Here is a 16,018-nt window from a genome sequence, read left to right on the forward strand (position 1 = left end):
AGGATTCAATTTTTTGTGTAAGCATGAAATTAGCATGCTTCTCATCTTTTAGCTCATGCTTGAGGAGAGTGAATCTCATTTCCCCATTTTCAACATGGGACTCCAACTCCACTATGGTTTCCCTATATTTATTCAAGGTATCCATAGAGTGTTCGAGATAAGCACGAGCTTCTTTATTTCCACGAAGACAAGCATATACCATTGCCATATCATGCACCAAGATATTATGTTCTTCATCATTATCATCATCATCATTCTCATCATTAGAGGATGTGTTAGGAGTCAAAGTAGGAGATACCTTTGATCCATTTGCCATAAGGCACATGTGCATACCGGAGGATGAAGGTGAAGAAATTCTTGAATCCTCATTTGAAAACATGTCTTGATCCATAGAGTGTTCGGTTTTCTCTACATTGTTAGTCAACAAACAACTAGAGGAAATAGAAGCATTTTGATTATGAGAGCAAGACAAGGTAAGCGTATCATCATGAGATATATGTAAGCAATTTGCACATGATATGCAAGGACTATCAACACAAGCATGTAGATTATTTTCAATGCTAGATGTGTTTAAGTCCAAAGAGGAAGCATTGCAAAGGGATAGATATGAAGAATCATCACTCTTGAGCACAATATCAACCTTGCAATTTTCCTCACCACTCACCATATCATTACCTCGTGTCTTGCTACACGTTGGTGAAGTGGAAGAAGATGATAACTCATCACGGCCGGAGGTGGAAGCAACTTGGAGCTCTTCATGATGTGAAGGGGAAGAGAGCTCCTCGGAGACACCACCGACCAAATGAGAAATGGATCCACCAAACATTTCCTTAAGCTTGATCAACATCTCATGAGACGCCTTTCGCTTTATATATATCAAGAACATACAAAAATCGGGTCTCAAAGAGAATAAAAGCTCATTAGATACTTGAGCTTCAAGATGTAAGTTTTTCTCATCCTCTAAAGATAGATTTTGAGAATCCATCGGAGGAGAAAAACCGACATCTAGAAATTGCTCTATATGTGGACACAAGGTCCGAAGCTTACAAAGCAAGCAATTTCTCCACAAAAGATAATTTGTGCCATTAAAGACAATTGTGTCATTGTGCACTATACTAGCCGACATCTTTACTCTCAAGGCGGTGAAGCCTTAAACAAGGAGAGACCTCGCTCTGATACCAATTGAAAGATCGAGATGTCGCCTAGAGGGGGGGTGAATAGGCGATTACAAACTCTTGCGGATTTGTCTTGTAAGAATGCGGAATTAAACTATCGTTTAATTTACAAGCACAAACCCTAAATATGCTAAGCTCAACTAAGTGTAACAATAGTAACTAGAGCTAAGCAAGATAGGCACAAGATATATGTAGCACAAGTGATAGCAAGATATATGTACTTCAAGCACGATGGCTATCACAAGGAAAGAGAGCTCGGGTATAGAAATAACCGAGGCACGCGGAGACGAGGATGTATTCCCGTGTTCCCTTGCTTTGCAACAAGGTACGTCACGTTTGGAGGAGTGGAGGTCCCACGAAGGATTCCCCGCGCCACGAAGGCTCACCCTATTCTCCGAACCACACCCACGAAGGATAATGGACCTTTCCTTATGGTTAGCTTTTCCTCCGCTCCGGAGATGGCAAGCTCCACAACCACTTCACACGCTCCACGAAGGAGAAGCCCGGGCCTCTTCACAATCTTCTTGAAGAGATCACCGGAGCACCAATCACCAAGCCAACTAGGAGGTCACCCTCCAAGAGTAACAAGCTCACGGTCTCTCACTCGAACAAATCGTGGTGGAGAGCTCAACACTATGCAATGATGCAAAGCAAGAACACCGGAGGTGTTAAAGTCCTTCACACTCAAATCCCACCAAAGCAACGAATGCTAGGATGAGATTGGAGAGGAAGAACAAGGGGAAAGTCAACCAAAGACTCCAAGATCTAGATCCCAAGAGATTCCCTCACTTAGAGAAGAAATGGATCGGTGGAAGTGTAGATCTAGATCTCCTCTCTCAAATCCTCAAATATGAGCAAGAACGGTTGGAGGAATCAAGAGAGAGAGCAACTTCTTCAAATGCAACAATGGAGGTGAGAGAAAGGGGAAGAAGTACTTGGGCTCAAGGTGGAAGAAAGGTATTTATAGCTCAAGTGGAAAAATAACTGTTGGGGGAAAAAGACAGAAAAAACGGGCAGAAAAAAGCTCCAAAAAGCAGCCCAGCCGGCTGCCAGGCCGGCTGACCGGATTATGCGCTGAGGCAGCCGGCGGCCCAGCCGGTCCGGCCGGACCAGCAGCCGGGCGGGGCGCGTGCTGCGCTAGGCGGCGGATAAGCAAGGCAGCGCCTGGGGAAGGTGGGCCGCCGGGGCATTGAGGCCCAGCCGGCGGGGTGGCCGGTCCGGCCGGGTCCGGCGCCGGGCGGGCCGGTCGAAGGCCGGTAGCTGGGCCGGAGGAAGCCGGCCAGCCCACGGGACCCCGTCCCGGATGGCACGAGCGGCCAGGCCGGAATCGGCCGGGTGGGCCGGCGCGCGGCCCGGCAGGCCGTGCGGCCGACCGGCTGCCCCCTCCCACCCCATTTTTTCTTTTTCCTTTTTATTCTTTTCCCACTTTCCTTTTTCTTTAATAACTAATGCTCCCGAACTCCGAATTGCATGAAACCAATTTTGTTTGGAAGATAACAACAAATGCTATCTTATAGAAAGTGAAAAACCCAAGAATCTGTAGGAGGGGATTTTATCATGAATATAAAAGGTAGAACCTTATATCATGAATAACAGGTAAAATCACCCAACCTTGAAAACGCAATAGAAGATGCATGCGAACTCCGTTTTCGATGAACTTGAGCTTGTTGTAAAGCTAGCAACAAGCTCAAGAACCTCACACCGAGAAATACCAAGAAGCAATAAGAATATGCAAAGTATGCAAAGGATTGAGCTCCCTAAGACGATGTGATCAAGTTACCCAACCGAAAGCCCCTCTTGATAGTGCGGCTATCTATCCTATAATCCGGTCTCCCAACAACCACCTCGAGACCGGTAAAAGGAAAACCTATCAAGGTTATACCTTTGCCTTGCGCATCCCATCACTTGATCATTGTCGCTTCGTGTATACTCACAAATGCTCCCCCATACACTATGACGGGAAAGCTCCATTGATGCACATCTTCACATGTCCACTATCACCAAATGGACGGCAAGCTTCAAGCATGTGATCCACTCAAGATGCTCATCTTGAACTTGCCCAACTCAACCTTGTATCTTCTCATACTCACTTAAGATAGAGCATGGCTAATATTGAGTTCCACATAAGAACTCCATCTTCATTTCTTCTTCTTGATCATATCACATATATATATCTTCATACCGATGATCTTGATGCCAATACACAAGGTATATCTTTATCTTCACGGCATCCATACTTGAATCCAACACATGGAGAGCAAGTAGATCCTATGGAATATTCCTTCATATAAACTCAATGAAAACATTAGTCCATAGGGGTTGTCATTGATTACCAAAACCACACATAGGGGCAATATACCCTTACAAACCCCATCTTAGAAACATTGGACTCTCCAAAGCATGGTGGGTGGAGATGATATTGAATGTGTGTCATGTCCTAAATCAAGTTTCCGCAAATAAAAAAAATAACTCCATTCGAGGAGTGGGAGAAGAAAAGGTTAAAACTCTCTTACCTATGGACTTGGGTTGTTTGGCAAAAGTCAATGTGCCAATTCACAAGAAGCGCAAGCTTAGAGAAAAAACGTGGATTGTGTTTTTCTGGACTATGTTTTTCATCATTGGGATACAAATTCTTGATAGTAAAATCTGAGATAACCGATATGCATGTTGGTACAATCATGGAGTCGAATGATGCTACTTTCTTTTAGGATATCTTTCCCATGAAGGAGATACCTAGCTCATCGAATTAGGAGATCCCTAGTACATCTAGTCATGAATCAACTATAATTTTTTAACCTACCATTCTGATGGAACACCTCAAAAATCCTATGGAGGATGACAATGGAGCTATTTCATTGTCTACCTCGTGGATGATATTCCCGCTACTATTTCAGAAGTCTATGCATTCTGGAATGATGACTATTGAAAGGAACTCGTCCATAGTGAGATGGATTCCATTTTGGATAATGGAACTTGGAAGATCACTGAATGTTCTTATGGATGCAAACCTTTACGATGTAAGTAGGTGTTTAAGAAAAAGTTAGTCCGACGATACAATTGAAAAATACAAAGCACGACTTTTGGCCAAAGGTTATACCAAAAGAAAGGTGCAAATTTCTTTGGTACTTACTCACCTATAGTCATATTAACTACCATTCGAGTGCTACTATCATTGGCTCCCTCATACGGTGTTGTCGTTCATTAATGAACATCAAGACAAATTTTCTAATTAAATGGAGAATTGGATGAGAAAATTTACATGGAGTAGCCAAATGGTTTTGTAGTAAATGTTCAAAAAGGAAATGTATGCAAGTTGTTGAAGTCTTTATATAGTCTTAAGAAAGCTCCTAAGTAGTGGTACGAGAAGTTTGAAAGAACTTTGACTGCTAAAGTCTTTATTATAAACGAAGCTGACAAGTGCGTAATATCACCATGATGGGAACAAAGGAGCCATTCTTTGCTTATACATTGATGACATACTGATTTTCAGAACTAATCTTAGAGTGATTAAGGAGGCCAAAGTTCATATGTTACTAACATGGGACTTGCTCGATCTAAGTTCTCTACAAAATCAATTGCATGCTTGGATGCCTCTCTGGTTATATTGATGTGGCTTATTTCCAACCTCTTGTTTATCATCTGATCACCCAAGTTGTTTTTTCATCTCAATGCATGATTCCAAACTGATTTCATGTGTGTTTATGAGGCGCTTAAGTGTGTTTCCTACTTTCCGAACATATATTAAACTTGGGTTGCCTAATTGTTTGCTCTGCATATTAGCTACTTTCATAGCCAGTGATCATCTCATATGCTTTCTATCATTTCTCCTCATCTATCTCTGAGACGAACAGATGCTCGCTTGGCTTCTAGCTCCCTCATTTTTCCTCATTAATGATGGAAACCATTTTAATCTTAACAACAACTTTCTTCTGTTTTATCTATTTCTTTTGTGGTTAAAGAAGAAAAAGAAGAAGATCAAAATAAGGAGGGCTTTATTTTCTTCTTTTGTAATATTACTTTGTTCATTTTGTACCTTATAGTATCCCAACAATTGTTGTCAAAATATTTCAATATTCAATAAAGTCTCGAATTATTCATTTCATATTTCTGTACAATGTTGTGCCATTTGTATAAATCATGTTATATTTTTTAATTATTATTGAATATTATTAATTGAAATTTTAATCTCCAAGTTTATACTCAAATTTATGTGTGATTATGCATTAATGCTTTATGCACCTTTAATTATTGTGATCTCATTTATTTGATTTGTGTTTAAAAGTAAGAAATTTGGCAAAGATCACATCAAAATTTATCGCATTCATCAGATCAGCATTCTAACCCTAACATGTTAACTTCACAAAAACTTTGATCCCATCAAAAAGTTCGATAAAAAAGTTTTTAAGTTTCTATATATTTCAAATATATGAATGTAATACACATTCCTAGAATCTATCTTGTTCGAGTATCTTACGTAGGTGATCTAACACTAGGAGCTAGGGTTTGACTGCTCATTTGGCACATGGGGAACAACATGGAGGCTTAATAATATTTTTTACTATGTAATCTACATTCTTGTGCGGGATGCGATTAAGGCTAATCATATAGAAATTTCGCTACAAGGGACATATATACCCAACTCCTGTTGTTTTTTGCTCGGCTGATGATAATAATGTATTGAAATATCTATAAAATAGCCCAACAAAGGGCTGAAACACCAATACGGATTTTCTGTTTATCCTCTTTCCTAACCCCATTCAGCCATCTACCAAATATATTAGTAATATTAGCTGGTGGAGGAATATTGTAAGCAAGGTACATCATTCGCCAAACAATCTTCGCAAAAGGACAGTCGATAAATAAATGATTAATAGTTTCTAGAGAATCACAGAAACAACACTTTTGACAACCCTTCCACTTTCGTTTTGCTAAATTATCCTTCGTTAGGAGCACCTTATTACAAAGAAACCACATAAAATTTTTAATTTTCAAAGGAATCTTCAACTTCCATAGATATTTGCGAAGATAAACTGTATGGCCATTCATCCAATCAAGATACATAGACTTGACCGAAAAAATGCCAGAATCCGTAAGTTTCCAAATAAACTTATCCGGTTCAGATGTTAAATCAATTGTAATTAAGCGTTGGCATAGATGCAACCATTGCACCCATTTATTATCATTCAATCCTCGTCTAAAAGAAATGTTAATAGGCTCAGTAGCAAACACAGTTGATACTAACACATTCTTATGTTGAGTAATATTATACAATGCAGGATATTGATTGGACAAAGGTGTGTCTCCTAACCACACGTCCTCCTAGAATCTAATGGATGTTCCATCTTCGACTCGAAAATAACCTCTCTTGAAAAATCCTCTTTAACATGCATAAGGCCCTTCCAAAAAGGTGAATCAGCCAGTTTCACTTCAACTTGTGATAGAGTTTTGTTTTTAGGTATTTGTTACTTAATAGCTGCTGCCACATACCCTCCTCTGAAAGAAGTTTGAATAACCATTTGCTTAATAAGCATTTATTCTTTAATTCCAATACCTCAATCCCCAACCATCCTTGGTCCTTTGGTCTACACAACATATTCCATTTAGATAATCTATATTTCTTCTTATGTTCATCAGATTGCCAAAATAAATTTGATCTATAATAATCTAGTCTCTTCCTCACTCCAATTGGAATTTCCAGAAAAGAGAGCATGAACATAGGGAGACTCGTAAGAACCTGAATTAATCAAGACTAACCTATCACCATATGACAACATTTTACTACGCCAGCAGCCCAATTCGGAAGCAAACCGAGTTTCAATAGGGCTCCACTCCGCATTTTGCAAGGTTCTATAATGAACCGGAATCCCAAATATCTCAAAGGTAGGGATCCAGACTCACATCAAAATATGCCTATATTGTTCCTCCATATCCTTTGCCTTGCCAAAAGTAAAAAATTTCACTTTTATGAAAATTTATTTTTAAGCCCGATAATTTCTCAAATATGCATAATAGCAGCTTCATATTTACAGCTTTAGCTACATCATGTTCCAGAAAAAGAATTGTATCGTCATCATACTGTAAAATAGAGATGCCACCATCAATCAAATCTGGCAGCAATCAAATCCGGCATCGTCGGCGTCGGAGTCCTCATCGCCAGAGATCGCCCAGAATGTTCCTCCGGTCGCCTCCAACGGTCTTCCGCAAAACGCGGTCATCCGGTCAATATTAGCTTCCTTGTACATTGTATACACACCTGGTATTGAAATATCTATAAAAAAACCTTCGTGAAGGGAACGCCGAGCTCTATGTGTCCTCCACGTGGTTGCAGAAACTAAGTGCAAGTGGTCTCCATGCATGACACTTGTCGTAAGGGGAAGCCGAGTGGAGATGAGAGATGATAGATGAACCCGGGAGGGTGGGATGCCTCCTTTTTTTTGAAGATTTTAATTTTCAAAAGAACCATTCGCGCAAATTACGGAAGGTTTTCACTTTCAAGCTCCTCCCATCGAGATCTTCAACACTAGATCCTTGTTGATTGGTTTAGTGTAGAAAAAACTTGTACTTCTAAAACTACTACGGTTGTACTATGGATTAGAGTATGTGTACTTGGGTTTCAATGAAGTTGTACTTTGGTTTTTAGTGTAGTTTCTACTATTTACTTCGGGGTTTTAGTGTACTTCTAGCAGTGTACTTTGTACTTTGGTTTTGAGTACTTGGTTAGTGTTCTTTGTACCGGTGTTAGCCATAATTTATCCTGGTATACTCTCTCGTTCCGTAAAATTTATCAAAATTTAGATGTATGTAGATGCTATTTTGTGTCTGGATACACCTAAATTTTAACAAATCTCCAACAAACTTTGTGAGACATAGAGAGTAGTTTCGAGATAGAACTTCCTCACACTTCATTTCATTGTTTGTTGGTATGAGGTTGCTTATCACGTGTACCACGGGATTTCTCATTGTTTTGGACCAAGACGTACAAGGGTCAATCAATATCCCTTTTTGAATTAACGTCCATGTTGTGTACATACAGTAGGATAGCAAAGCAGCATCTGGGTTTGGTTGGGGGTTGTTAGGCGAGAGGGACGGAGTGCGTGCTTCCAATCCAATCTCTTGTTTCTCCTTCATCATTCTGCCTTCTGTGCCCAACCACAGCACACGGAAGGAACGCTGCGATGGCGATGGGCGCGGCTCTGCGGGCGGCGGCGGCGGACGGCGTCGTGACCTTCCTGTGGGTGCTCTGCGTCTCCTCCCTCGGCGCCTCCACGGCCGCCGTCACCACCTACCTCAGCCTGCACGAGGGGATCCACTACGCCCTCCTCGTCACCGTCTCCATCCTCACCCTCCTGCTCTTCGCCTTCAACCTCCTCTGCGACGCCCTCGGCGGCGCCAGCTTCAACCCCACCGGCGTCGCCGCCTTCTACGCCGCGGGCCTCACCAACCCCTCGCTCTTCTCCATCGCGCTCCGCCTACCAGCGCAGGTCTGTTTGTCTGTGATTTCGCCTTCTCTATCTGACGGATCAGATCAGCCAGCAAGTAACGCGAATTTGAATCTGTTGGGTGGTAGGCCGCCGGCGCCGTGGGCGGAGCTCTGGCCATCTCGGAGCTCATGCCGGACAAGTACAAGCACATGCTCGGCGGGCCCTCGCTCAAGGTGGATCCCCACACCGGCGCCGTCGCCGAGGGGGTGCTCACCTTCGTCATCACCTTCGCCGTCCTCTGCATCATCGTCAAGGGACCCCGCAACCCCATCGTCAAGACTGCCATGCTCTCCGTCTCCACCGTCAGTCTCGTCCTCACCGGCGCCGCATACACCGGACCATCAATGAACCCTGCCAACGTACACTTCACTAAACTCACTCACTCCTCTTTTTTTTTTTTCTTCATTCGATTGCCAAGCTTATCTATTGAACTGCAACACCCGACACTGAACTGAACCCCAATCAGAGTTGTCAAGCTGATTTATTCTCCTTTTGGGGGACCACTGACTGATCTAGTGATGCAGATGCAACTTATTCGTTTCAGTTCCCCTTCGATCTGTTCATCTGCATTTGGGCAGTCAAAGCCTATATGTCTCTGAAATATAACATCAAGATACAATCTGTATCCTCACTTGCCACACTGAAAAACATGGTTACCTAAGCACAGAACCTACAAGTCAACCAAATCCAAGCCTTGTAGACAGCTGTAATGTACTGTTCTCACTTGCCATACTGAAAAGCATTGCTGTTAACTGCCACACCTGAGCCATAAATAACTGGATGAGGCTTGGAAATGCTACTACAGTTATGTGCTAGTATTTGGAAATTTTATGGACACCAAATAAAAGGGGCACACATATGCAATAGACACACCTATGCAATGAGCATTCACTGCTACTACATCACTAGTGAATTCTTAATAATGAACCTACCAATGCAACAATTTACTTTTGACTCGATTGATGAAACGTTGTGAAGAAGTCAACGTTTCAAACTTTAGAAGAGAAAATGCCCACACTGGATAACATTGATACCGCATAATAAAAGAAAAACATTCTTGCTAAAATTTCGATTCATGCTGATGTATGCCATTGCTCATCCAATATAATCTGATTCGAGCATTCAAGTTGATTCTCATTTTGAATAGCACGGAAAGCCTTGTGTCTTCTCATTCTTTGCATGGTTTCCTGGCAACTGATTTTGTTGAAATGTCATGTACAGGCGTTTGGATGGGCTTATGTTAACGATCGACACAACACCTGGGAGCAGCTGTATGTCTACTGGATATGCCCCTTTATTGGTGCCATTCTTGCTGCGTGGATCTTCAAGGCCGTGTTCCTACGACCACCGCCTAAGCCCAAGGCCAAGAAAGCATAAGAACTCGAGCAAAAACTTCAACTCAGCAATTGGTCACAAATATTGATTAGGAAGTAGCCGACATTGGGTTGCTAGAAGAACACAGGGAATAATTTATGGTTGTATTTAATCACCTCAACCTTGCACCAATATTTAACTTGCTGTGGTGATCTATCAGTCGTTCGCTTTCACTGTCTAATTTTATTTATCTTTTCTTTCTACCATGTTAAGATAATATAGTACAGGGCGAACTAGTTAAAAAAGTGACTTCCAGAAAAGAATTTACCTGATTCTGAGCATGGTTTATTCTGACTTCGTGAGGACCAGTTTTTCCATGGGATCTTCAGGTTCATAATCTGAAGTCAACGGGCCAAATGAGGGCGATGATATGGCAAATTCTACTTACTGAAATGACAATTTTTCCCGTCAAACTGGCTGCAAGGGACATATATAATAGCCAACCCCTGCTGCTTTTGCTCGGCGCTGACAACGCGTTAGGGCTCTTTTGATTTATACAATTTGTATAAAAATTGTATATGATTTAGATTATATGGAAAATTTTGCTACATATGTTGTTTTTATAGGAACATATTCTATAGAAAGCAATCCTATAGAAATCTTGTAGTGTAGGTCTTATAGAAAAAACATTAGATCATACCTTATGAAAAAATCATTTGCTATAATCAAACACACTTCATGTTTCTACAGTTAAGTAGGCATGACATCCTAATCTTATATATTTTTTATTTCTATATTTTTCCTATCCTATAAATCAAAGGAACCTTTATCATGACTAAGTTTTGAGATAGAACTTCTGCACATTTCATTTCACTGCTTCGAACCTAGAGCATAGAAGCATCATAGAAAAAAGAAGAGATGACAAAAAAACATGGAAATTTGACCATTCCAAAATTCCTCTACAATCATGAGCTCCAATATGGAAAATGTCCGTAAGACCATGGGATGTGATTCTTTTGAGAAAATCTTGGGCTATAGCCTGGCAAGAAAAATCCCAAAGCCGTGAAATGAGAAACATATTAGTATTTTAAAACTGATAAAGATGGTATGGATACAGATTTCTATTCTTTGAGTCAATCATGTATAATACCATTATCAAATTGAAAAATTAAGCGGTCAACCCAAGTCAATCTTCTGCATTTTGTTTATCGTTTCTGCCAGCCACCCCGAGGTGAAGGTCTGTTGAAGTACTGCTGCTAGTCTAGTCTACTCTAATCTGTTCTTTCTTTTCTAGCAGCAGTTGGCCAGACCCCACCGTCGCATCACATCACTCTTTATTACTTTATAGTGTTCACTTCACTCCATGGGCTGGGTGGGAAGTGGGGAAAGCTCTGCCATCATCATACTCGTCAATACCAGAAGAGAAGTAGCAGGGGAGCTAGCTACAGGCACCAGTAGAGCAAGAAGAAGAATAATCCATCACCATGGGGAACATCCTGAAGTGCTTCAAGGGAGATGACGAGAAAGAAGACCAGTACCCCTACTACCGCCCAACCTCCAGGCCCCAATACCAGCCTCACTACCCGCAGCAGCAGCAGCAGCAGCAGCAGCAGCAGCAGCAGCAGGAAGCTCATGGCCATGGCGTCGCCGCACTGGCGCACGACCTCCTCAACTTCGAGACCCTCTCCATGGTAACTACCAATCTGCATATTCATCTTGTGCATGCATGCCTTGTCAGTCATACTAAGTCTTCCTAGGTAATGCAGACTAATTATTACTAGGTGTTTCAGCTTCAACTTCACTGTACTGTAAGTCTGCGTGAATGGTCACAGATTATGCAGACTAATCATCTGACTACAAGATTGTTAACGATGGGGACATAATTCCTTAATTTAGTGTGTGTTCCATGTGTAAATTTGGGATGAGGATCGTAGAAGTTACATCACCTCTTATGCCCCTTTTCCTCTCTCCACCTTTGGCCTTTCTAGTACAGCAATGAAACATTCATCCTTCAATAAAAAAATTAGATGAAGAAAAACATCTGCACTCCTAGAAAATCAAAGGTTAGGACCATAATCGTAACACTTATGCGGTTTTTCCCACTGCATGCACATGATTTGTTTGGGAAATTATGCAAACCCACTTTTTTTGAGTCCGGTTTCATTCTTCTTTGTTCCCTGTTCTAACTGACATATGGATTCATTAGTAAATATCGAAATTGAAGCATGCCACATTGCATCAACTAGCATTTCTATGAGCACTTGCAAACAATTTACAATTGATGATACAGCAACACATATGGAAAGTTCAGTAATCTCCTTTTGCCCCAAATTTTGCCTTTCATTTTCTTATGATGCGGCATGTGTGAGTGATATTTTGTTTGTCATTATTAGGTTCCTGAAGGGCTCCGACAGCACGTTACCGCGTCCAAGAAAGCACAAAATAAGTGGTATGCAGCAGATTCAAAAGGCTCTCACAGTTTATTTTGAGTAATTAGTACATTTGCTGTACCTATTGTCCATCGAGTTATTGATAACAAAGTTTGTTTGGTTCCTCTAGGCTAATAGATTTAAGGCCTATGGCTAGCTAGCAAAATTTGAATGGTCCACACTGACTCAGACTCTATAAGTTGGGGTCACTATCAGAACGAAAATAAATTTCTTCATAGGACCCCTCTCAAAGGCCTTTTGACTTTTCTTATGATATAATGATTGATTCATATCTATCCAAACATGTGATTTGAGATTGCGAGAGAAAGAGAGCTTAACAAAAAAAAGGCAGATTGGTGTCTTGGTGAGGTCTACCTAGTTTTTGGCATCGAGAAATCGGAAGTTTCTAACAAATTTTTCCATTGTGCATGGATGTACTTTTCTGACAGAAGATTGAGGATGATTTGTTGATCAATCATGATTAGATGAGGAGGGGACATGCAAACTTAATTTTGTCCTTACTTTCATTCAGACATAGTTTTATACACTTTGTGCTTGTTTTAGTGAAGACTATTTCGAACAGCATAGACATGCGCAAATGCATGGATAACACTGCCTATACTTGTCTGTTCGCCACAAGGAAGAATTAGAAGAAGGTGCTTGAAGTTTTTTGCATCGAGAAATCGGAAGTTTCTAACAAATTTTTCCATTGTGCATGGATGTACTTTTCTGACAGAAGATTGAGGATGATTTGTTGATCAATCATGATTAGATGAGGAGGGGACATGCAAACTTAATTTTGTCCTTACTTTCATTCAGACATAGTTTTATACACTTTGTGCTTGTTTTAGTGAAGACTATTTCGAACAGCATAGACATGCGCAAATGCATGGATAACACTGCCTATACTTGTCTGTTCGCCACAAGGAAGAATTAGAAGAAGGTGCTTGAAGTTTTTTAGAAGGGGAAGAGCAAGAAGGGTAGTAGTAACTGGCATATCTTGATAGAAATAGTAGGTGTATGCTATTGATATACTAACTTGAATATTCACTGAACAGAACTAATGCAAATAGTTTGATCTTTTAATCTGCACAAAAACAGGTACCAGAATATGTTGGAGGCATATAAGAATGCCAGAACCCCACCGAGAACACCTGCAGAGGCTGCCCAACTAATTGTAACAGCCCTAAACTGGATCCAGAGAGCTGATTTGGAGGTAACTTGTTTCTTTTTTTAGATCCTAAAATAGTTTAGGTGAGTATAGGACTAATACTCATTTCTATGTTTAAAATATGGAATTTTTAAGTGCAAGTTTGCAAAATTTGTTATAGTTTAGGATTTAATTTTTATACTACTACCAGTTTTTTCCTTACAAACCAAAACCATAAACCCAGGAAACTGCTGTTTGCATTCAAATTTTGCTGTCAAATGTGATCATATATGTTCATTCATTCCTCCAGAAATAATGTTTTTTCCTCAGGGTATCCTCGAATTCTACAACTTACCGATTCCATCACTACCTGCAACATCCTCAAGCCACCGTCCATCCTCACTACCAGAGGGCGTGCAATTTGTCTTGAATACTTTGCCGGTCAGACGTGATCAGCTATTATGAAAAATATGCTTACCACCAATATAAATATTTTAATAGCGATGATTTTGACAGATCACTGTCTCGCTGGTGTTATCAGGTTAATAACCAAAACATTGGAGATGGTGATGGCTTTACTGCTTACGTTGCCACAACCGATCCAAGGGAGTCTGCAATTGTGCCAATAGAAGTGCATGAGATGGTGATCGCGAGGACTGAAGCACGGAATCGTAGGGATTACCAGAGTGCTGATGCACTTCAAAGTAGAATTACTGAAGCTGGATACAAGTATTAAAGCTGAACCATTCCTGATTTTCGTTCTTAATATCATAATTCATAAATGAATTCAACAGGGTTGTTTCATATTTAGATTCACTTACATTGGATTCCACAAGTCCTAAAAGTACTACATTTCTTCCTTTTAACTAAGATACATTCTAAATTCACTTTGTCTGTTCACACTGGTACTAGAATCTAGAATGGGTTTACTACATCATCTTAAGATTTTTCTGTTATGGAACAGTGCAGATACCTGTTATAGTACCACTAGAAAAATAGTGCAGACTAATAATAAATTGTGCACTGACAATTAACAGAATTAAGAGTAACACATAATAGAATAATATGTAGAAAAACCTTCCTGTGACTAATTGGCAGTTTTGTACTTATCTAGTAATCCGAAACATGGCAGGGGGGAGGGGGGGATTTTTAAGCAGCTGTATGAGATCATGATGGCTACCGATGTACCGTTGTGTCAGTTCTATTTGGCTCTTGTTTTTATCATATCACATGAAGACAAAGAAACTGTTATGGTTTTACTTTAATGAATGGAACCGGGGAGAGTCCTCCCAGTTGATCTAAAAAAAATCATGTGAACACGCATCCACTTGTTTTTATTTTGGAATGGCATGAAAGCATAACTTAATAGTAATATTTTTCATGAGCAGGATACTCGTCTGTTCAGACGAAGAGGTCCTAGCAAGGAAATACCGAATCAGAATGAGGTATATGTTGCTCAAGATTGCACATTATATTCCATAGTAAAATAATTGGAATACTGTTGTGAAGTGTATGTTTTTCCATGAGTTAAAAGGGGAATCGATGCACCGGAGCTTAAGATGCCATACGGGAAGGAATCGAGGAATGCTTTGGTGAAGCTCATTGGTGGGAAAAGAACCACAATTCATGTGTATTGTCAGGACCAGTTTGAGCGCTACGTTGGCGACATTTATTGCAATAACGTGTTCATCCAGGTGAAACAGGAAATGATGACATGCCTTTGGTCAATTTTATTGCTTTAATTCTGATGAAAGCAACTGTGTGTCTGCATTTGTGTGAGTGCTTCAGGAGAAAATGCTGAAGAATGGTCATGCATGGCATTTCACGACTTACGACAAACGCCCAGAGTTTGCTAAAGTAAGAAAAAAATATTAGAAATATATTATGCCCTTCCTTACATGGTTATGCCGGCTGAGAGATCTTGACTTGCTCTGTGATGGACGGTGCAGTGGGAGAGAGAGGCAAGAGCTGCCAACCTAGGGCTTTTTGCATCACTGAACCCTGAGAAGCCGTGGGATTGGAGAAGAGAGCGACGGAATGGCGGTATTCCAGCCTACTAATGGCTCCATCCATCCATGTCTCAGAATTGGTGTGTATAGTTTGGTAACTAGGATCTATCTTGAACAGCATCAGCATGCTGCAAATACAATATGTTTATTATGCAAGTGCTTTGTCCAGAAGTGCAGTATGCCATACCTGATGAGTATGCAGATATGAACTGTGAGGAGCAAGCGCCAATATATTGTTCCACGCTACTTTGCTACCTCCTCCTGCTCGACAGCATGTCTCCCTGAAGTGGTCAGGACAATCACATGAAGATGTGCAAGTAGCTATATATGGACTGCTGTTTGTTTTGCACATGTTAGCATTCGAAATACATATGGAACTATTGGTGCCAACAATTACTATTATTGAATAGCATCAATTAGGACCCAGCAACAACATCAAACTCAAGACACCTGAATGAAT

At 40.7% G+C, this 16,018-nt stretch overlaps 2 protein-coding genes across 2 annotated transcripts; both read left to right on the forward strand.

Moving 5' to 3' along the window:
• The first annotated feature begins 8,255 nt into the window (after positions 1-8,255).
• On the forward strand, positions 8,256-10,189 carry LOC124703186 (aquaporin SIP1-2). The gene is made up of 3 exons (XM_047235412.1): positions 8,256-8,656; positions 8,743-9,015; positions 9,878-10,189. Exons 1-3 carry the CDS (start codon positions 8,351-8,353, stop codon positions 10,031-10,033), a joined length of 735 nt encoding a protein of 244 aa, XP_047091368.1. The 5' UTR covers positions 8,256-8,350; the 3' UTR covers positions 10,034-10,189.
• A 126-nt stretch (positions 10,190-10,315) lies between these two features.
• Positions 10,316-15,943, forward strand: LOC124703185 (probable staphylococcal-like nuclease CAN2). Its single transcript, XM_047235411.1, has 9 exons — positions 10,316-11,661; positions 12,364-12,419; positions 13,501-13,615; positions 13,880-13,990; positions 14,091-14,278; positions 14,938-14,994; positions 15,084-15,243; positions 15,338-15,406; positions 15,499-15,943. Exons 1-9 carry the CDS (start codon positions 11,455-11,457, stop codon positions 15,607-15,609), a joined length of 1,074 nt encoding a protein of 357 aa, XP_047091367.1. The 5' UTR covers positions 10,316-11,454; the 3' UTR covers positions 15,610-15,943.
• Positions 15,944-16,018: the final 75 nt, after the last annotated feature.

The sequence above is a fragment of the Lolium rigidum genome, chromosome 3 (genome assembly GCF_022539505.1).
Source record: "Lolium rigidum isolate FL_2022 chromosome 3, APGP_CSIRO_Lrig_0.1, whole genome shotgun sequence".
In the NCBI taxonomy this organism is placed as follows: domain Eukaryota; kingdom Viridiplantae; phylum Streptophyta; class Magnoliopsida; order Poales; family Poaceae; genus Lolium; species Lolium rigidum.

Bases quoted from the DNA above. Each gene is read 5' to 3' on its own strand.
- LOC124703185 (XM_047235411.1), top strand. From the start codon at position 11,455: ATGGGGAACATCCTGAAGTGCTTCAAGGGAGATGACGAGAAAGAAGAC. The intron at 11,662-12,363 runs GTAACTACCAAT...TGTCATTATTAG, and splicing joins ACTTCGAGACCCTCTCCATG to GTTCCTGAAGGGCTCCGACA. The intron at 13,616-13,879 runs GTAACTTGTTTC...TTTTTTCCTCAG, and splicing joins TCCAGAGAGCTGATTTGGAG to GGTATCCTCGAATTCTACAA.
- LOC124703186 (XM_047235412.1), top strand. From the start codon at position 8,351: ATGGCGATGGGCGCGGCTCTGCGGGCGGCGGCGGCGGACGGCGTCGTG. The intron at 8,657-8,742 runs GTCTGTTTGTCT...GTTGGGTGGTAG, and splicing joins CGCTCCGCCTACCAGCGCAG to GCCGCCGGCGCCGTGGGCGG. The intron at 9,016-9,877 runs GTACACTTCACT...TGTCATGTACAG, and splicing joins CATCAATGAACCCTGCCAAC to GCGTTTGGATGGGCTTATGT.